The sequence below is a fragment of the Stegodyphus dumicola genome, chromosome 4 (assembly GCF_044657685.1).
Source record: "Stegodyphus dumicola isolate Sdum_Otavi_A_Nest chromosome 4, ASM4465768v1".
Taxonomy (NCBI): Eukaryota; Metazoa; Arthropoda; class Arachnida; order Araneae; family Eresidae; genus Stegodyphus; species Stegodyphus dumicola.
The window spans coordinates 144,540,502-144,562,949 of record NC_140771.1 but is presented as its reverse complement, the minus strand read 5'-3'; the positions used below and the strand labels follow the sequence as shown (position 1 = coordinate 144,562,949).

At 30.9% G+C, this 22,448-nt stretch overlaps 1 protein-coding gene across 4 annotated transcripts in view; it reads left to right on the top strand.

Moving 5' to 3' along the window:
- LOC118184286 (ATP-binding cassette sub-family C member 5-like) overlaps positions 1 to 22,448 on the top strand; it is a 181,276-nt gene that overhangs the window by 85,242 nt on the left and 73,586 nt on the right. For all 4 annotated transcript variants that reach the window (XM_085815584.1, XM_085815583.1, XM_035353937.2 and 1 more), the window contains 7 exons: positions 621 to 742; positions 3,391 to 3,462; positions 6,352 to 6,476; positions 6,632 to 6,704; positions 7,008 to 7,211; positions 8,736 to 8,889; positions 15,589 to 15,678. In XM_085815584.1, the coding sequence (XP_085671710.1) occupies positions 621 to 742; positions 3,391 to 3,462; positions 6,352 to 6,476; positions 6,632 to 6,704; positions 7,008 to 7,211; positions 8,736 to 8,889; positions 15,589 to 15,678 (840 nt within the window). The remainder of the gene's footprint in view (positions 1 to 620; positions 743 to 3,390; positions 3,463 to 6,351; positions 6,477 to 6,631; positions 6,705 to 7,007; positions 7,212 to 8,735; positions 8,890 to 15,588; positions 15,679 to 22,448) is intronic.

Below are 22,448 nucleotides of genomic sequence, written 5' to 3'. Positions count from 1 at the left end.
CCGTGATGTGGTTGTATAGTTTAGCAGGGCTGACTTCACAATATGTCTGCCCTCTTGGGCATTATTCATGGGAGGGCATTGAGAGTATGACCCTCAGCAATCCACCAGTTGGATGCAGTGCTTCCGATGTCGTTTCACCCGCCTGCATTGTCAAAATGCGCTGAAATATTAATCATAAGCATATCCCAACCTCTTCATCCTTTCAATGTGATTCTGATGTTCCTCAGATCATTCCTTCGTGTTTTTGCAATTATAATGTCCAGCTGTGTGCATAAGTCATATGTAATTGTCAAATTTTTCTGTTTTAAAGCGGTACCATAATTTATCTTCAGCACAACCAACGGGCACTGTGTGGATAGTCTTCAATTTTCTTGAAACACACCTAGGAAAAGTCAGGGAATTCCATTCTCCTGTTTGAGTGGCAACCCTGTTTTATGCTCATGCAAAAGTTGTGATTAAAAAAAATTGTGAAATTTTGTTTAACTCAATTGCATGATTTTCATTCATTCCTTGAAATTTTTTGTTGAGCAGACGAATTTGCATTTGAATATAATTTGAAAAAATAATAAATAATGTATAATATGAATATGAATGCACTTAATTTACATTTTCCTTTTCAGTTGCAGAAAATGAAAAAAATGTCCCAGAAGAAATCTCTCCCAAAACAGCATTAGTATCAACACTGCAGTCTGAAACTGGTCTGCCACCTGTTTTAACTGACATCAGTTTCTCACTTCTGAAAGTTAGTACTTTGAGTTTTCCTTATATTACAAAAAATAAATGTTGTTGTTGTGAATTATGTTTGTATTTTAGTTTAAATTTGAAATTGCATTCTGTCACTCAAGCTGTATATCAAAAGCACTAATTAGTAAATTGAAAAGTGTATTTTTTAAAAAACAGAATTAAAGAACACAATGTCTCTCATTAGAAATGATAAGTGTATGGATTGCTATAGTGTCTTTAATGCACCAAACTTGGAAGTTCGTAGAAAGATAACGAGAAAGAATTGTTTTCTTAATTTACAATTCCAAAATGTTTGTTTCATTCTGAAACTGGACTACTTTATTACTAATTTAGTCCCTTAATTGTTTGGATGCATATTAGATGCTTACGTATGTACTTAATTTTTTAACCTACCAAGGATTTTGCTGTAAGCCTCAGAGTTCTAAAATATGTTATGAAAAAGATATACACTCTTTTGAAAAAAAAAAAAAAAATCGAAGCACCATGAAGGAAGTGGTTGTTTTTGATGAAATTGAACATGTGTATAGCTCATACACAGATATAAAATGATTGAAAAATCAAGGTTATAGTACCTGTCTATGGCTCACAATCACCCATTGAGTGTTCAAATTAGTAGGTAGTCGAACTGCCACTGGTGGCAATGCATACTTGAATTCATTGAGGCAAGGAGGTTACTATTGTCATCCATTCTGCCAGGCATTCATCAGTTGTCGTTCCAGATCTGAGATATTTTGTGTTGCCCAAATCTGGCAGCCTACCATGTCCCAGACATGTTCGATTGGTGAAAAGTCTGGTGACCTTTCTGGCCAAGGAAGAGTATCAACTGCACGGAGACAGTCCAGAGGTATGCGAGCGGTATGTGGCCTGGCATTATCTTGTTGGAAAATGGCCCCAGGATGACGTTCCATGGAGGGTAATGCAACCAGCCACAGGATGGTATCAACATATTATTGAGCTGTTAAAGATGTACGGAGGATGACTAAAGATGACCTGCTGTCATAAAAAATAGTGCCCCACACTATAACACCAGGGGTTATGGCTGTATGCCCTTTGCAAAACAAAAGGCTGATTAGGACTGCTGGCCCTGCCCTCTCCGGACAGGGACACGGCCATCTGCTTCAAGAGTGAAACGAGATTCATCACTGAGTACTGTACGATGCCAGTCTGATGGCAGCCATGATGATCGGCTGGACACCACTCCAGACGACTGCGCCGATGTTGTAGGATCAAAGGCCTATGTGAGGTATCCACACCTCAGACAAGTGCCGTGAGATGGTGGGCGGTACCACAGAAGGTATAGACGTGGCTCTAGTGCCTTAAATAGTCGACAGTGGTACTGTTGGATCGGTTCTGGCCTGGTGAACATTTATCCTATATTGCATCGCATTTGCCATCCTTGGCCTTCCAGAGCCTTCATTTCATCGGCAGTTGCTTTATAGCAACCATTGCTGCCAACATCTTTGCACAACAGTGTCTGTATGCTGAAGGTGGTGGCCTATTGCTCAGTATGACCACCCAGCTTCAAGCAACCCTACAATGCCACCACATTTTATGTCATTTAATTGTCTGTAAGGTCTTCGATATCATCGCAATGGCATCTTTTTAGTTGCTTCTTTACAGAATTACAATGGCAACAACAAAAAAAGATAAATTCTCCGCCTCTGTTACTGGTTTTATATTTTGCGAATTGTGCACTAGAAATGTGTGCTATGATCGCAATTCCTGTTCATTTGCATGTTCGATCAAGATGTTTTTGCATACCAAATTTTGTCATGATCGCAAAAGTCCTTGGTGCTGCAATTTTTTTGCGAAAGAGTGTATTTTCATGATTACATTTCCAAAGTATTCTTATCCTATGGATACATTTTTACCAAATATACTGTGTTGTACAGCCTTAATTGTTTGTAAATGAAGAGAAGTATTTTTGGACATGCATATGATATGGCTGTTGAAAGTTTAATTAAAATATTATTATAATAAACATTGTTGAACATGTAATGGCTTTGTTAATCGAAGGTTAAGAAAAATTCAGCATTGAATTGATGTCAATTTTCGCTTTTATAATGGTGATTTGTTTTTATTTCTGAAAAGAAACTAAGTAACTTTTGAAAATGGCTATGGCTTTAATACTTTTTGACAATAAAATAGGACATTAATTTGCAATTTTTTGCATGTTTCCCTTTCATATTATTAAATGGAATTAACATCAGGCATTTATTACTCACGCTGCTTATGGCAGAATTGATGTGTAATTGCTTGTAATGTAGGTGCAAATTAAACTCTAAAAATAGCTCTATTCCTATTTTGAGTTCTTTAATTTTGGTTTAAAATTAATATAGCAAACTGATGTGAATTTTGTGGAGTTGAATAATTTATTAGCATTCTCTGTAATCATTTCTTTAATTTTAAATCAGAGTCAGTTTGCAAAGTTATACTGATTTAGAATGTGAAACTGCATTGTAGAACACTAGAAATATACTGATGTAAATTTTGTTTTATGGGTAGTTTTTTTAATAGTAACTGCTGTTTAGATTAAAATCATTTTTAAATGTGCTAAATAAGCAATATCATTTTGTAATTTTTTTTATTATATATGTTAAATGAAGTTTTCTACATTATCTACTACAATAATATAATGAATTTTAGGGAAAATTAATTGGTGTTTGTGGACCTTATGGAAGTGGGAAATCTTCATTGATTTCTGCTCTTCTTGGTCAAGTAAGTAACTTTTTCATTCCCAGTATTAATATATGTATATAATTGAGTTTTATATTAAGTATAGATTCAAGAGATTTTTAGCATAAACTGAGGTAAAATATAAAATGTAGAATGTGTACAGTTGCAATGCCTTACTCTCCTGAATTTATATATTAGTCTTATCACTAACCACTAAATAGTAGTAATTCTTTCAGGAACGGATTCCAGGTGCTTGAAGTAGCTAGTTACTTAGTTAGTTGAAAGGGCTAGTTACTTAGTGAGTTTTTTTTCCATCTTTAATATGAATGAAATATATTAACTTTGAAAGCTCCTGAAGGCATCTCTAAGATATATACAGTCAAAAGTCGTTAATCCAGACTCGTCGGGACTTCGGCGATTCCGGATTATCAATTTTTCTGGATTAGAGATCATCAGTTTAAATCTGGTAAGATGGCATGCAGAAATTATAAAATTTATAAAATATGAAATCGTAATTTATGAAATAAAGAACAATTATGATCTAAAGGGTATCAAAATTTGCAAAAAAAGAAAGCTTAATATTTATTTGTTTACTTTATTAAACATTTCTTTCAATGTAAGTTGTTTCGTTTTCAATAACTTCTGTGTCACTTTCTTCTTTATCAGAAGCGAATTATAATGACGAGGAATTTGATTTAAATCATATCAAAGACAGAGTACATCAAGATGAAATACTACATTTAGTAAGGAATTATAAGCCAAATAAAATAAAAACATCTGCCCCAAAAGGTAAGGATAGTGCTGACAGATCAATTTCCAGTTCATTGTACGCCGCAACGTCCCCCCCCGGCAGAGCAGCATGAAATAAACAAAGGATATGCCTTTATCCATTTTTTGCAGCAATTCCACTTTTTGTTTAATGGACTTCAAAACATACTTTCGCTTTGTAGATCCTTTACATATTATTAAATATATATCGGAAATTCTATTTGACATAATCGAAAAATCAAGCTTACTTTTATAAAATTGCTCTAACAGTCTGCAAAAAATAATAAGCCGGATCCAATTCAAAGATTAAGGAACAACGCAATCTGCAACATTAACTGAATTAAATAATTTTAGCTTAGCTTATACCGTCCGTTATACATTAAATGCGCAAGTGTAAACGTATTATGTTATTATGCACATGCGCACATGCATATTCGCAGCCGTAAAGGTCTTACCCACATGCGTCAACGTGACACATGCACGGAAAGTTTGTAGCTTTGAGGTCCGGATTATAGATTATTCCGGATTATGGGTGTCCGAATTAACGACTTTTGACTGTAGTCCTTGAATATTTTATCATAATAGTTTTCTTACTTCCATTTTTATTTTTATAAAATTTACGTTTCTTTCTGGCTTTGTAGATTACCTTTTAATTCTGTGAATAAAAATCTTGAACCCCATTCTTTCACTCAGGGCTGAATTCTGATGGACCCATGTATAAAGTGAATAAGAACCAGCTATTATTAGAAAATCCTCTATATAAAAGCACATTTCTCATTTGGCTGATAGCTGTTGCATTCTTTGTTTATTCAGTTAAAAAAATCTGATGTGTACACCACATGACTTCCTTGTATGGAATATTAAATTATCCACAATTTTTCTTGCATCTCATTTAACTTATTAGATTGAATTAAACCTAGTTCGCCGACAGCGCATAAACCACAATAGAATAAATGCATTCTTTAAAATTCACTTTGTTTACCATAGCGACACTCTGGCGCTAGGTTTACTTAACAGTATTATATTTCGTTCATATTATAACTCAGAATGCACAAAATTTATATCATTTAAAGAATTATCTAATCATTGCCACATGTTCTATTCAAATACTATAACAAAGCTAGATCGATGTATAAAAGAAATTAAGCAAACAAAACAAAAAAGAAACAGTTTTTCACAGATGATTGAGTATTTCTCATTCAATTAATTCAGTTTTCACTTCGCGACAAGGCAAAAATACATAAAAACTCAAAATATCTGTATTAAAAATTACGAAGTAAATCTTAAATATTTATTTCCTCGAAAAAATTCCAGAAAGAATTAAGTATGATTTAATTCGCAATAATAAATGAAGGCGTTATTTTTGTGTTGTGAAGCTTAGTCTCTCTAGATTGGCAACAAATCTACAATTCTGCTGTTTCAAATGTAAACAAATATGTCCGCCATGTTATTTAAAACTTAACCGCACTTAAACAGCTTTTAAATTGTTGATAATTGTACAAATATTGCTTCCAGAATTACGAAAGGCATAAGAACTTTAACCGGAACATAAAAACAACATAATTCAATCATTTTTAAAGCAAAAAATGTACAATTTACAAACATATAAGAGTAAAGAAACTGAGATCACTGAGCCGGGTGACAGAGTGGATATATTTATAAATGTTTGGCGCGGCCGATTGAAACCAAAATACGAGATGCACATCTACATTGTTTTTGAGTAATGCTAGATACATGTGTACGCACGCACATACGTATGTTCGTACAGACGCCACGAAAAATTCTCTTCAGAATTCATTTTAAAGCAGTTTTTTAGTTTCTTTGGAGGAAAAGAGTCTTTTATTCTGTCCTTACGTATAGATATCACGCAAAAACATCGTTAAATTGCATTCAAAAGCTGTCAAAGTGGATATTTTCGTTGAAATATGCTGCCTGAAGCTTTTCGCAATTACAATACTTCCTTTTTACTTCGTACAAGGAAGTAAAAATATGTTGTTAAAATGAATGTGAAATTAATTTTAAAATGGCACATAAATAGGACAAAAATTTCATTATATAAAGACAGATTTTTAAAATTAAGATAGGCATGTTTTTTAGTATTATACATATGCAAAATCTAAAGCTATCAGTTTAAAATGCAGTGTTTGCTTGTATTTTTTGCAGATGTGTCTTATAAAAGGTCAGATTGCAGTAAGTGGTTCTATAGCATATGCAGCCCAACAACCATGGATTCTAAATGCAACTCTAAGGGAAAATATTTTATTTGGACAGTTGTTTAGTTCTAAAAGGTCAGAACATTTTACTGTTTTATTTTCATTTTAAGAATATTATATGAAAGTTTAGAAATTATAGTAATTTATACTTTTTTTCTTTAAATTTTGATTAAAAGAAATTTGTATTCTTGAAAAATCTTAACTGAGCTATTTTAAGTTTCATTGCTTAGATATTATGAAGCAGTTTATTGTTGTGGACTTCATGATGATATAGCTACATTACCTGGTGGAGATCAAACTGAGGTAATGTCCGAGTACAAAGAAAATAAAATATTTTTAAATATAAATTAATAAATAATTATAAATTTCTTATTGTTTTTATAAGGAGAAATCATGTGATCAATATTTTTACATGTTACAATGCATTTTTAATTATTTTTAAAATGTATCCATTACTGAAAATATAATAAATTTATTCTTGTACCTTAATTTTAAACATTTTTGCCAATATATGCTTAATTTCTTGCAATTTAAAATTGTAGTTAATTTTGTGAAATAGTTTGCTGCATTCATACTAAAAAAAAATGTTTTTACACTTTCTCATAGTTGAGCGAACAAGGGATAAATTTAAGTGGTGGCCAGAAACAAAGGATTAGCCTTGCTAGAGCACTGTATGCTGACAAAGATTTATATTTGTTAGATGATCCTTTGTCTGCTGTCGATAGCCAGGTTGGACGTCACATATTTCAGCACTGTATTAAAGGAGCTCTGAAAGATAAAAGTATCTTGCTTGTTACACATCAGTTGCAGGTAAATATCTTGATATATGATTGGGTTGTATGATTGATATTGATATTGGTTGTATGATATATGATTGTTACAGTGATAGCAAGGGGGGAGTTCTTTAGAATTAAAAATTCGAGCGTTTTAATATTAAGGTGGTTGTGTAGTTTAGTATAGATATGTATTTTGTTCTGTCATATTTTAAACCCCAGATGATGAAATATTTAATGGAAAAGTTAGTAGAATTTAGTTTTCAACTTTTATAATAAATTAGTGCATTGAATTTATAACTCATACTTTTTTAAAGCACTTTTAAAATTTCTTTAAATAAACTAATTAAATATCAAAATGGATAATAAATTTATCAAAATTGGTGTGGAAATTGAAAGGTCCGAAAACCATATTATGCATATCAGTAGTTTAATATATTTTACTTTGAAATGTAATTTATCTTATCTCTAAAATTAAATCCTAGTATTATTTTGTTGTTAGAGCTTTTGATTTTTCACGTTTTCTTGATTTCAGTCATAAATCATTTTTGTTCAAATATGTTTTCCTCAAATGAAATATCAAAATGCTGTTTGGATAAAACAGTATAGTTAGTTGTAAATAAGTAATTGTTAATTGTAATAGAATATTAGTGTTCATAAATTTTAAATGCTTAATTCTTTACACGTTGAGCTCTATTAGTTTTTTTTTTTTTTTTTTTTTTTTTAAGGAGAAAATCTTAATTTGCATTTCTCAGTCATTTGTTTTCTTTTCTTTCTATGGAATATTATCCTGGTTCTTGTTCCTTGTTTCTTCTTAATGCCAAAACTTAAAAGTAGCGTCATCAATAACTTGAAGTATCTTAGAAGCAAAAGTAAAAGCAAAATAATATCACATCATTATTTTATTGCATGATGCAATGCTATTGAATTTCTGAAACAATTTTCAGAGGATTCTAAATTCTTTCATAGTGTAAACCTCGCTGACCTTCATACCTCTTGAATCTCTGTGGTACTATCTTAGTGATCACTTCTTTCCCATATGCTTAGTATCTGGTGTCACGAAATTGCTGACTTTCAATTCTAAAAGACTCCTGTACTATACCATTTATTCTGTCTTCCTTCTAAGTATTAGATTATATATTTATTAATTTATATTAATATTATTAGATTTTTATATTTATTAATTCACTGATTTTTTACGTGGGGGAGGGGAGAGATCTTTTATAAGACACTACCCTTATTAGTTATGTGTAAGTACATTACATGAGATGGAATAGTAGTTTTACTTACACTGTTTCATCAATAAGTACACAAGATTGTTTAAAACTAATTTTGTTGTATTTACTATACATTTTAATATTCTTTTTTAGAAAATTTAAAAAAAAAAAGCATAATTCTGCAATATTTTTGGCACCAATGTGTATGCTGTTTAACATATAAAGTAAATTCTCACCTTTAAATTTGTTTTTCTCTTTCATTGTAAATTTTTCCTAATTATTTGTGTCATTGAAATGAATCAAAGGAATCTGTTATGCATATAGTTTATAAAAATATTTTTCAGTATTTAGAAGAATGTGATAGCATAATATACATGAGAGATGGTACTATTGTTGAACAAGGCACTCACGATGAACTGATGAAAAAGGACTCTGAATATGCATCATTAATTCGATTGCTGCCAAGTAATGAAAAATTAAAACAAGATACTACAAATTGTGAGTAATAAACACTTTTATTATTCTAAAAAAAATAAAGTTTTTATTTGTCAAAAAATTAGATTTGAGGATCAAGAATTCTCAGATCTGGAATTTCTGAGTTTATGGCATGCAGATTTATTATCTTGGTCAGATTTTATTTAGAAGAAATATTTTCATTTAGAGGTTGCATAAATTTGAAACTTTTAAATTTGATAAAGTTCAGTAAGAGGTCAATATTCTGTCTGAGCAAATTCATATGCTCTGACAAAATGTTTGACTTGTGCGAAAAAGTGCCCCCCTTTTTGTATCATACATAAATGGAGGGGAGAAATTGGTATTGTAGAGTTTTGTCTTGAAGTATTGGACTAAAAGAAGATGGTAAAGAGAAATATACAGTATTGACAAAACTTGTTTGGTTTAGCTTGTCTTCATGGACTCTCATTGAAAATTCATTTAATTATGTGGGTGATATTGTGAATGTACAACATCCTTGAACACTGATAACCTACATGCTGTGCAGACTGTAAAATATTATTTATTATCATTACAAAAAAGTAAATGTCAAGTTTTTGAGTTAAAAGAAATCCTCTGAAGCCCTACTGATAAAGATTTTAAGAATAATGTATTGAATAATTGGCAGCTTACCAAAATGCTTTACACTGTATGAAATTTACCTGTTCTTCTATCAGTTTCTCATCTCCAACACCTGTTATGGTGCATACTTCCGATTCTAATCTAATACTTAGAGGGTTAGGTAAAAAACCATTGTCTACATAAAAATGCCTTAACTGATCATACTAGACATTCATTTGTGAGTAAAGAAAATTATAAAAGTAGCAGTTTCCAGAAATTAACCTTGCCTCCGGGGGAAAAAAAAAAAAAAAAAATAATAATAGCAATTATTTTTTTAAATGTTGAGAAATCAAAAAGTAGACAACTATGTGAAATGATGTAGCAAAACATAAAGTAACTTTTAATAAACTTAAGAAAATTACATTGTTTCACTAATGAAGCTGAAAATATGTGTATATGCATGTATGTCACGGTAGTTTTCAGGAATATTTAAATGGAGCTGCAATCATTCCTGTGAGATTTTTCTCTGAAGTAATGAATTACTGAGTCAGCATAACAACTGAAGTTGCCTCAGAATTTTCTTAGTTAGTTGGCAATTATGCAATTATTTGTAGGTTGCGTATTTTTTTAATTGTTTGAATTCATAAACATTTGCATTTAGTTGTATGTTGTGAAATTTTATAATGATCTAAATTTGTAAAAATTTAGAAGCATTATTTTAGAAGTTTTATGCTTGCTATTATGTAAGTAGTATGTGTATGCAAATTAACTTGTAACTGCTGGAGAGACATGAGATCAATAGATTGTCATCAACAACTAATTGCATAAAATGACATAAAATGTGTCAGAAAATACTCTTATCTCAGCAAACATATGCTTTGAAGTTTGTTAATGTTTCTCTTTAGTGCTAAAACACATATGAATGATTTTATATATGTTGTCATTAGATGTTTAAATCCCAATTATTTTGCTATTAAAGGCTATTACATTGATTGCTAATGGAAACATTTCTTATATTATAAAAAGTCTCTTATATATGCAGAGTTATTATAATTAAAATTGTCCATAATCTTTCAGTTTGCAATATAGCCATGGAATTTATTCAAGGTTCATATAACAGCAAAGGCTTTTTATTCTGCTGTAGAATAATTCCTCTTGGTGGCTGACAATAAACAGCTAGCATATTCTATTGAGCGTTGTGAACCTCTTCCTTGTATTAACACAGAAGCACCCAGTGCATAGTTGCTAGCATCCATTCAAATAATGCAATATTTTGTTGTATCATTTTGATTCAAGACAGGAGAGCTAATTGAGAAGTTATTTCAATGTCTGCCAAAAATGTGCTTTCTCTGGTCCATCTTACTCAGAGGTACTTATATCCTGATGAACAAGCTGGCTGCATGGGTGTTTTCATGGTTTCCCCCCATGTGTAAAGTCTATATAAGCCAGTTCTCTTAGCAAATCCTCCACAAAGGCATCCCTCTCCTTAGGCAGATAGCCTTCAAGTGCTTTGCCGTAATTAAATAAACCAACCTGTTTGGTGGTAGGTTCAGTAATTATTAAAAGGAATATGGACTGAATATAAATTTATAATTACCTTGAAAAACTTGGCTTTATCATACAATAAATAAGGTTTAGACTTTTATATGCACTTGTAGAATTTTTTACGTGTTGGCATTTTCATGCAATACTGAATTGTGTTGGTTGGCTTTTTCCATCTTGTTGTCCCAAAAACAAAATTAAAAATACATATGCAGATAAACATCTGGCACGAGGACAGAACCACCTATAGAGAACGATAAAATAAGGAGAAAAACATTTTGAAACTTAAAATATCTCCTTCTCATCTGAATTGTCTAGCTCAGGATGACTGTTTAGGAAGAGGACACCATTTGAAATTGGATGCAGATAAAGTCCAGTTGATGTTTGTACTTCAGCAACCAAAAGAGTCCATTTTTTCCCGGAGAAACCTCTCTGATTTTTCCAAGATTCTATTTCAAAGGAGGAAGAGAATGTTCTTTGAGATACACCAAGTCATTCTTTGAATATTCTTCGCATGGAGAGTCCACTTTTCTCATAGTTGCAGTTGATTCAATTATTCTTTTTACTTTCCTGTCTAAAACTGATTACAAAGTTGCTGAATCAGATGCCATCTTGACTTTACTCTAAAACCCCTAAATCTAAAAAGGCCCTGCAATCATGGATCAGCATTTTTCCTAAAACCGGAAAAAGTGTTAAGTGACTGGTTTGTAGACAGCAGGTGGCAAGGATATGTCATAACCCGAACTGTGACATGTTTGTAACAGGGTTCGTAGCGGTCCTTACAAGTGCCTATAAGTCCTTATATTTGAAAATAAAACATAAAGGCCCTTATAAGTGCTTACTTTTTCTTTAAAGCCCTTATTTTTTTTTTTTTTTTTTTTTTTTTTGTTTTAGTGCTTATTTTTTGCTTTCACTGCTTTCTTTTAATGAACGCGCATTTCCCCCCGTACCAGAGCCGAAACTAAATAAACAACTTTTCTTCCTTATATGGATGATGGTGAATCATACTCTAGAAATAGCTTTTCCCCCTTTCTCTGCATTAAAGTAACCTATGGTGCACAAGAGAGTACAGACAGGTGCACGTTGTTCTATTGGTCAAAGAATTGCGAAAACCGTAGAAAATTGCGGTACATTCGGTATTCTTTTCCTCCCACCCAAATACTACACACGTTTGAATTTCTATCAAAATTTTAATAGTTTGCATTCTCATTCTCTGTGGTCAGTTCATATTTGTGTGTATTATGATCGTTATGCTTTTATTTTGAGCATATGTATGAATATTTATAATAATATAGTTGCAGTAGCTGCTGAAGTGTAGATAAACTTGGTGTATGGGTGTATTTGGGTAAAATAAAAATGGGTGTATTTTTACACAGATTAACTTTCTAAGGAATAATATTCGGAATGGCTTAAATAAAAGGAAAGTAATCGAATAGTCCGAATAATTTCTTTTTTTGGGGGGGGCAATACATGATACAGTACGGAGGTTGGGAGGTTCTCCACTTTCTCCGTAAAATCTCTAATATTGAAGCAGCGATTTTTTTTTTTTTTTTTTTTTTTATCACTGTCCAATCTGGATTAAATAGGACTAAAAGTTTTGCGGTCTACCCAACCTAAGCGAAGAATGATTCTATTCCAAAAATTTAACGCAGTCTGTTCAAAATTAGAATCAAAAACATCCCAGATTAGTAAGTCTCTTTCTTTTCCTTTATTTAGTTCTTTATTCTCCAAATACCGGCAGCTGTTGATTCCGATTGCGTAATATCGGGTATGGAAGAATTATGCCGCACGTATTGCGCAAAAACGTTTGCGGTATTTTGCAGAGATAATTAATTTTCATGTTCAGTCTGAGATTTATTTATGAACACTGAAAAGAGTTTTACTGTGCTTTCTAAGCAGAATATTTCTCAGTTCCGTTGGTCTATTTTTATATGATGCACATATCGAAATATCAAAATCATTTATTTAGCCGAGAAATCTAAAGAACGGCTACAATCTCCCCCCTCCTCTTTTTTTCAGTTACGCTTGACTATACGGAACATTCGGCAATTTCTGAGTATGCGGGTTAGTTAACCTTTTACTATTAAAGGATGACTGCATGAAGCAATTTCCTGTCTCCTGATTTCAGAAATGTTCCTCCTTTTTTACTTAAATTACTTTGCTTGGAATATATGTTAAGGAAAATCTATTATGCAATGAAAATTTAGAAAATGTTCAGAATTTTGATTTAAGTTAAATTATTTAAATATTAATATGAGTGGAAAAATAAATTGTTTTTATTATTAGGTGCTAAGCAAATACAATTAATATGGCTTATTATTATTTATTTTCTATATTTGAATTGAAATTTCATCATTAAATCTGGTAATATAGTTTAGTTCTGCATAGTTTTTTTTTTTTCTCTCATTGTAAACTAATTCTGTAAATTAAACTGGCATTTAAAATTAAAAAAAAAGTTAATTGTTTTCCAGTAATGCTCATTCTCTTAATAAATATTGCATTGCTCATATTTTAAATTTCAAGTCTAATTTTTCTTTTAAGGTTATGCAGTTGTGTATAATGTAATTAGACAGGTGCTTATTTCTTTTCTTAAAATGTGCTTGAAAAGTGCTTATAGATGCTTATTTTTTTAACTAAAATGTGGCTATGAACCCTGTGTAAGCCATGAAACTTGCAAAAATGAAAAATCTGCTCCTTTAAATGACTCTTTTGATGCATCACAGCGTTGGTGCATGAGATTCATGAATTATTATGGACTAAGTTTACACACCATCTTGCCAAAATTTCACAGAAATTGTGTCTTGTTGAAGAGAAATTAATAAACTTCGAAAAGTATGTGATTAAAAAGAGAAAAATAACTAATTTTAAAATGTCTTAAATAGAAAACATGAATGATACCGCCTTGACTTTTCATCTCCATAAAAATTTCTCTGTTGATAAAAAGGATGAAAAAACAATTTGGTAAAGATGACTGGTCATGAGAAAACTCTTTTTCACAGCACTTCGTACCTGTTTAGCAAATGGCAATAAGTTGCCTCCATGATTATTTTCAAGCAAAAAACGTTACTCATCTGTCAGGTGTTTCTTATGTGCATCTAGAAAAATGCTTAAGTGGATGGCACCCTAACAATTGACTGATTTCAAAATGTGTGGTGCTAAAAACCAGGTGAACTTTTAGGAGAACCTTCCCTTTTGATTGGGGTATGTTTCGACCACATCATTCAGAAGTAGTGAAAAAGCATGCAGAAAATTCAAAAACAACACTTTCTTTGATTCCAGCAGGTCTGACATCCATTTTACAGCCCTGGTTGTCACATAAATAAGCCATTTAAGGTGAATATGCACAAGCATTGGGTGGAATAGATACAATTCAATTTCTGTACTAAAACCAAAGGTGGCGATATTAGAAAGCCAGACATAACTGTAATTGCATGGTGGGTGAAAGACATTTGGAGCATGATTCCAGCTGAAATGAAAATCAAATCATTCAAAAACTGTGGCATTGCCAATAACTTGGATGGCACAGATGATGATGATGCAATCTATCCAAATTATGAAAGTGACACTAACTGTGATGAATCAAGTAATGAAATTTATGATGACTTGCCAATGTATGAAAAGGAATTTCAGGATTTATTTGGCGATTCTGAGTCTGAATCAGAATTTGAAGCATTCGAATAAAATTCTTTGAAAATTTTATCATGTGCTAAAATGGAAATAAAAAAAAATTCTCTAAATCATGAGTGAAATTTTATTGAGAACATTGGCATGTTGTTTTTTCAATGGTGGTGGCTGCACCGCCGCTTCTGCAAGAAGTTTATTTTTCTGAAAATTTTTCTCAAAAGTGTGGTGGTCGACTTACATAGGGGGTATATACAGTATGTTTTGCATATTGGAGATTTAAAACTGCACTGATAAGAGTGAAGCAACAAACATAACTCAAATAATAATTAGGTATAAAACTGTGAGAGAATAAATTTTGTGAAAAGTGAAAAAATAAAGAAAAGTGTTTAAATAAAATGAAAAATAATTTGTTTATCTTCAATAAAGGAACTTATACAAGACATATACTTGATCAGAAAGTGCTTTGGTGTATTTCATAGCCTCTTTATTATTTATCAAATAATTTTCTTTACCAGTTTTTATTTTTATATTTTCTTTATATTTTAATTTTTATATTTAGCATACTTTATTCCCTAAATTTAAATTTTCATGAATTGTGACGTTCTCTTCAACTTGTAGTTGTAATCTATAACTAATATGAACCTATAGGAATGTTTTTGATTTAATATGAAGTATATGTAGTCATTTAATGCTATGACTTCTAAAGGTTATGCTTACTACAAGATGTTTATCTTAATGCTTAAAATCTTAATGATTACTAATTTATGGAAACAAAGACATTTTGTGACATTTTAACATTAGAATTACCAGTACTAAATGCATACTAGTTTTACATTTAGTCTCATGTTGACAGCATTTCTAATGTTGAGGATGCTTTGATGATTATCTTTTCTACTTTATCATATGCTTCTAATGTGTTAAAATTTTTATTTGTTTATTTCATTACTAAAATTTTAATTTCTTTCCCCATCCTTTTAGTTAATGATAATAATGAAACTTACATTCCTTCACATGATTATAAAAAGTCTTCAGTCTTAAGCTCTGCAACTGATTTATATGGCTCTGAAGGTAATATTTGTTTTTTCTTTTAAAAATGCTTATTATATTTAAGCTAAGTATTTGTTATATTTAAGATAAGAATTAATCCTAAAACTGATGCTTTCCTTAAATATATTTACATTATAAGTGAAAATGTTCTTTACTTTTCTTGGTGTATAAAGATTTTGCTTTGACTGGAAACTAAAATTTTCATTTTTCAATCTTACTATAAATATTAATATAATGAAACCTTAATTTCCTGTTTGGTGTCTTTGCAAATTTATTCCAAAGTTTCTTTTTTAACATATCAGATAATAAATTATTCTTCAAAAGATAAGTCAAACATTTAATTTATGTAAGGTAGATAATTTTCTTGTTCAACTGTCACATATTTTAAGCACTGATGTCAAAGAAGAAGGGATGGAGAAAAATTGTTTGATTCAGTATTTTATTTATTAATCTGCTATAATTCAGGCTGTTTTAAGGCTAAAAGTTATTTTTATTTTTGAAGAAATTAACATATTATACTAGCTGGATTCTGCTTTTGCTTTGCTTGCATATCTCATTCTCTAAGTGTGCTTAGGTTCTAAGTCACTCTTCAACTTACTCTGTACATACCTGTTCTGCCCTGCTAGTTTGCTTATATCTACAAATTATATCTTCTCAATATAATGTTTTTGTTAAAATTTAAATGTTTGTTGCTGTGTTTAAATTAATTTCAACAAACTTATTTTATATAAAATTATTTCAATAATTAAAAATATTGGAAACTGGAATGTGGAAAAAATGTATATAAAGAAAGCACTGAATTTAAATTCAGAATATTTTTATGACTGAGAAAGGAATCAGTAAATTAGAAATGTTAATACATAAATATATTTATTAGGTAGAAGAAAACTGTTAACATTAATCTAGGCTAGTCATTAAATATTCTGGAAAAATATTGAATCTGAAATATTTGGTATATTGTTTTCAAATTGTAGCAAAAAGAGAATGTAATCTTTGTCTCCTTGATTTAATTAACTTAGCATTTTATTGGTTCTTTAAATGTGCGTATTTGGAAATGGTATTGCTGGCTACTAAAAAATCAAGAGGAAATTCAAAGCTAAAATCTTTTATAGTATTTATATTATGACTGTTTGCTGTAGTGTGTTAGCTTGCTATATAAGGTACTGCAGAGACGTCCTTAGTTCACATTTTGATGCTAATATTATGAATGCATGCTTCTAATGCATAGTCTTTTTGTACAAATTGATTTTCACCTAGTACTATAAAAATAAGATGTACAGTAATTACAACTTATTAAAATCACTTCTTTTCCAAAACATATTTGATTTGTTAAGCCACAAAGTTTAATATATTGCTATTTTTTTTACTTTTAAATAGTGATATCAGTTTTAAACTTTTCGAGTAAAATAATAATTATCAAGTTAATTAATTAATTAATCTTAAAATAATAATTAAAAATTAAATCTGAAATTAAACTATATACACTTTTAAAATTCATTTTAAAATCTTTATAAAAATATTTTTATAGTTACGTTCTTGGTGAAACTTTATCTCTTTCAAATGGTTGTTCCATCTGTGTTTGTTTCAGATTGTTCAACAACATTTTTTCAATTGTATTCTCAAGTTTGTAAAACTGTTGGTAGCTTTTTTCATGTGCACCTTTTCGTTCAAGAGTTTTACTTAGAATTTAGTATGCTTTTCTAAATTCAGTTAATGTTGGTATGCCATCAGTTTTTTCTGTATTACTTTTGTTATCAGTTTCTGCAGTTTGTTTAATGTTTTTGTTGTCAATTTTTGCACATGTTGCCTCAATATTTTTATGAATTGACATGTAAAGAAATGAATCTTCATAATTTCTCTATTGTCTTAACATTAGCACTCCCTCTAAAACATCTTCTACATCAAAATCACATTTTCCTAAAAACAGCTTTTAACTGATTTCAAGAGATTACATCCCTGCATTAACTATAATATGCATGGCTTCTAGAGATATTGACTATTAATATATATATCCAGGATACATATAATATCCTGAATTAATATATCTAGGATACATATAATATCTAGTATTAACATATACAGGATATATATATATTGATAGTCGATACCAGAGGTTTGTGTGTTTTGCAGTTATCTAATTAATGAAATTATTTTTTTCAATTTTTTACTCTGCTGTCCCATTTCAAAAGAAAAATCAGTAAAAAATACTAATTGTTATCCATGAGTTCTTGTTGCTCATAAGTTAGTGATAAACTTTTGACTCCTTTCAAGGTTTTCTGCTTTCTTCAATAATCAGTGCTATCTTTTTAATTGTTGGGTCCATATTGCACATTCATAATACAGTAACTTATTCCTTCAGTTCCTTAACACCAACTACTGTTTCATATTTAAATATTAAAGTGTGTGTTTTGGTAATACCCTATAATGTTGTCCAGTTTTGTCTGTATTATAAATTTTTTGTAGCTTGTATTTATTTAAAAGTTCTTCTGTTTCTCTAGCATGTGAGACAGATGTCAGTTGTTACAAAATTCGGTTTTATTATTTTGCAAATTACAGTACAATGTCTTTAATCCAGACTCGTCAGGACTGCAGCGATTCCGTATTATAGATCATCAATTTAAATCTGGTAAGATGGCATGCAGAAATTATAAAATTAAAAATATGAAACCGTAATTTATGAAATAAAGAGCAATTATGATTTAAAGAGTATCAATTTTTTTTTTTTTTTTTTTTTTTTAAAAGCTTAATATTTAGTTGTTTATTTTATTAACCTTCCAGCGGGCGCGCCTTCTGCACCAACAAGAAAGGTTGCGCGTATTTCTTAGATACGCTATTATAAAAAATAAGTTTTCCAGAGCAAAAAAATTAAAATTAATTTGTAAACAGTTAAATGTTAATAAGTACAATTGAATAAGTACATTTGCGGTTTTGCAGCTGAAGATGATGGTTCGGTAAAACCATCGATACTAGTCCTGTGAAAATTTTTTAAATATAACGCTGATTTTTGTTGTTTGACTTCTGAATAAGTACAATTGAGTTAAACAATATTAACTTTAAATTAAGGAAAATAAAATAAGTATAAAGCAAAAAACAATATAAAATGGACTAAAGACTTATCAAACTAACTTGAAAGTAAAACAAAATTAAACTGCCAATATTTCAACTGAACTTTTATATTTTTAATCAGTAAGTGAAAAAACACATTAAATATTACATAACAAATCAATTTCATAGTCACTTCATCGGTACAGTCTGAACAAATATGTTTACAGTGCTCTAGACAAATGAATTTTAAGCAAATTTCACAGCTGAACCTCGTAATTCTAGTATGCTTGTCATTTTGGCAGGGTTTGCATCTTTTTTTCCCTGAAGTCATTTCTTCAACGACAGCTAATTCTGCTTTTCGTTTCAACAATTTAAATTTCAGCTCACTTTGAAGAGAGTTAGGGATTCTTTTTTCAACGTTTTCCTTCACAAGATCATTTGCTAGCTTTTGCAGATATTATCTTCTAAGTAATTTTTCACTATTATTTGTTGAATGAATTATGTAGCTATTGATTGCTGCTATATTCAGCATAGAGAAGAAAACTACAAGAGGCAAACGCCTGGTGTTCCTGGCAACATTGTAGGAAGCACAGAGTTTATCCACTGTATCCACACCTCCTTTGGTACGATTGTAAAATGTGATAATCTCAGGCTTTTTTTGGTCTTGGGTATTTTCATCTATTGCTACGTCATCATGAAGATTTGAAATCAATATGACGTTTCTATAACGTTGGGTACATAGGAGAGAAGTGTCATATTTTTTCTAAATCCAAAAAGACTCGTATAGGGTTCCCGAGTTTTCGTCTGCTTGAACTGATCCGGAATTTGAGGTTTATTGTTTTTCAAAGTACCTACAAATGACAATTTTTTTCATCTATTTCTCGTACTAACTCAAAACTTGAAAACCAGTTGTCTGTGGTTACATTTCTTCCAGTGTTATCAATGGGTTCTGTCAACCTTTTTACAACATCTTGTGGTTTATTGCTTACGTAAAGAGACAATCTCGCTGCGCTCCAGCATAAATGCCCATATTGTATGTGTAAAACATACGAGCGTCTACCATGGCATAAATTTTTATGCCATATTTGTACGGTTTTTGGGGGGAATGTATTGAATGAAACCACATCTTCCTCAAAATCCTTCTAATTTCTCATCGGTTGTGACATTCTCTCCAAGTGAATAGCACTTCTGGCAATTAGAGACAAACTTTTCAAAAATGTTTCTTATTGGAGCCAAGCGGTCGACTTCTCTTCGTTCTGCTCTTGTGTTTATGTCATCAAACCGTAAATCTCTTAGTAAAAACAAAAATCTCTTCAAGTTCATTACTACTTTAAATTCCTCCATTCTGCACAGTTCCTCAAGATTCCAGAACTCTGTTACCATGATAAATACCAGCTAAGTAAAGTAAACCCAAAAGAGTTTATTTCTGCCCATTTCGTTTCTCTGCTGTCCCTTATACGAGAATAATTAGACTTCACAGAAGAAATAAACTTATTCATATCTTCAGCGATGATTTCTATCAAACTATCAGTAACGAGGCATTTCCATATATCCAAAATATCTGTTAGCTATTTAGCTTCACCGATGACTCCAGAAACATGAACACATAATGTTACGAGGCGCTCGTTTAGTTTTCTTTTTATGCCATGTCCAAGAATCGATGACTTTTCTGTTTTTCATTTGATGAGCTATATACATTTCGGAAGAATTATTATCATTATTTCCCTCTTCAGAATTGCCCTCTGCACTAATTTCCGATTCTGAATCACCTTTTTCTGAAATTCGCTCTTCTTCGTCTGTAATGCTTTCATCTATAATAATGTCCTCATCGTCATCACTGTCACATAAAAGCATATTTCTTATAATCACAAGATCTTTTGGATCATTCATGTCGAGCATTTTACTTTTATTCACCATAACTGAAAAGAAATGTACAAAAATATCATACATGGTCGCGCGTATGTGACGCATACAGTGCTTCTATTTTATCATTAAAAGTAATTATGCACACAAATTATACAAAATCATAAGATTTAGATGTAAAAGAATAAAGATTTTCTGTAATAAAAAAGGAAATTAGATATAGCAAAAACTTACTTCAATGGTCGCGCGTATTTCTGGAATACAAATAGTAAATCTGCAGACTCGCATTAACCCCTCGAAATCCAGCAGACGACTGAAAGAAGGGCGAACAAAGAGGAGAGAATAGCCAAGAACACGCGGTCATAGCGCCTTCTGGTCTACGAAAAAAATTCAAAATTAAAATCTAGTGTATGTCACACATACACACGCCCGCTGGAAGGTTAAACATTTCTTTCAATGTAAGTTGTTTAAGTTGCTTCATTTTATGTGCTAATATTTTCTCTTTAATTCTATAAACAAACATAATTTCTTATTCAGTTACAAAGTTCCACTGTTCAAGTCCTGTAATTGCTCTGCCAAGAATACCGACTAACTTGTCAATCGAAATTTTTTCGTTTTCACTAACCTCTCTGTCATTTTCTTCAAGCCATTATCCATTTTTTTTGCAGCAATTCCACTTTTTGTTTGATGGACATCGAAACATGCTTTTGCTTTGTAGATCCTTTGGCAGCTCCAGAATCGGAAACTCTTTTTGACATAATCGAAAGTTCAAGCTTACATTTTATAAAATTGCTCTAACAGTCTGCAAAAAATAATAAGCCAGATCCAATTAGAAGATTAAGAAACAACGCAATCTGCAACATTAACTGAAATAGATAATTTTAGTCTAGCTTATACCGTCCGTTATACATTAAACGCGCATGCGTAAACGCATTATGTGCATGCATAAAGGTATTATGCGTATGTGTAAATGCATTATGCGTTTATACATGTGCAGAAAGTTTGTAGCTTTGAGGTCCAGATTATAGATTATTCTGGATTATGGACGTCCGGATTAAAGACTTTGTACTGTAGTAAAAAAAGCTCAAGAAATAGGAACACTATATAGTTTTGTTTGAAATTATTCTAGAAAAGTAGTTTTTTTTTCCTTGATTTTCTGTCTTTTTGCATTTTCTTGAGATATTTGCATTTTTATTAGTTTCTCATTAATTATAAATCCATGTTTAAGTAAATCGCACTGTGCAGTTTGAGAAATTCCTAGTTTAAATGTAGTTTTTCTCTGTGATTACAAGAACATTAAAATCTTTTAACAATTTATCCTTTACTTTCAAGTTAAAGTCTTTTTCCTTGGCACTTTGACATATTACAAATTAAGCTCACAACAGAATTAAAAAAAAAAAAAAAAAGTATTTTCCAATGATTTTTTTTCAAATTTCACCAACAGAGAGGTTACTCCATGGCTGCAAGCACGATCAATGCTTTTTTTGCTTTTTCTTCAGTCTTCATTTACCACTTCCTTTCCATTCAAAGATTCTTAAATGCATGACAGTTCTTAGAAGCATTTCACTTCTTTTATAACTCTCTGTGAGCATAATGTGTCTATCTCAAAGGGAAGATTTTGAATGTGGAAATCTTAAGCGATATGATATAGAAGTTGCAGTTCCACCTCCTATCAACTGGTATTCAAGAAGAAATCCACACTCATTTGCAATGCCTCAAGAGGATTGTTTTTGTTAAAGTTAAGTAAATTCTGCCTTCTTAAGTGCAGTGCTTATGAGGACACTAAAAACAGTGTCTCACATGTACAGGGGACAAGGGATAGAAAAATATTAGTCAATCCTATTTTATTATAGCACTGTATATCTGAATGCTAAAGTCACAGT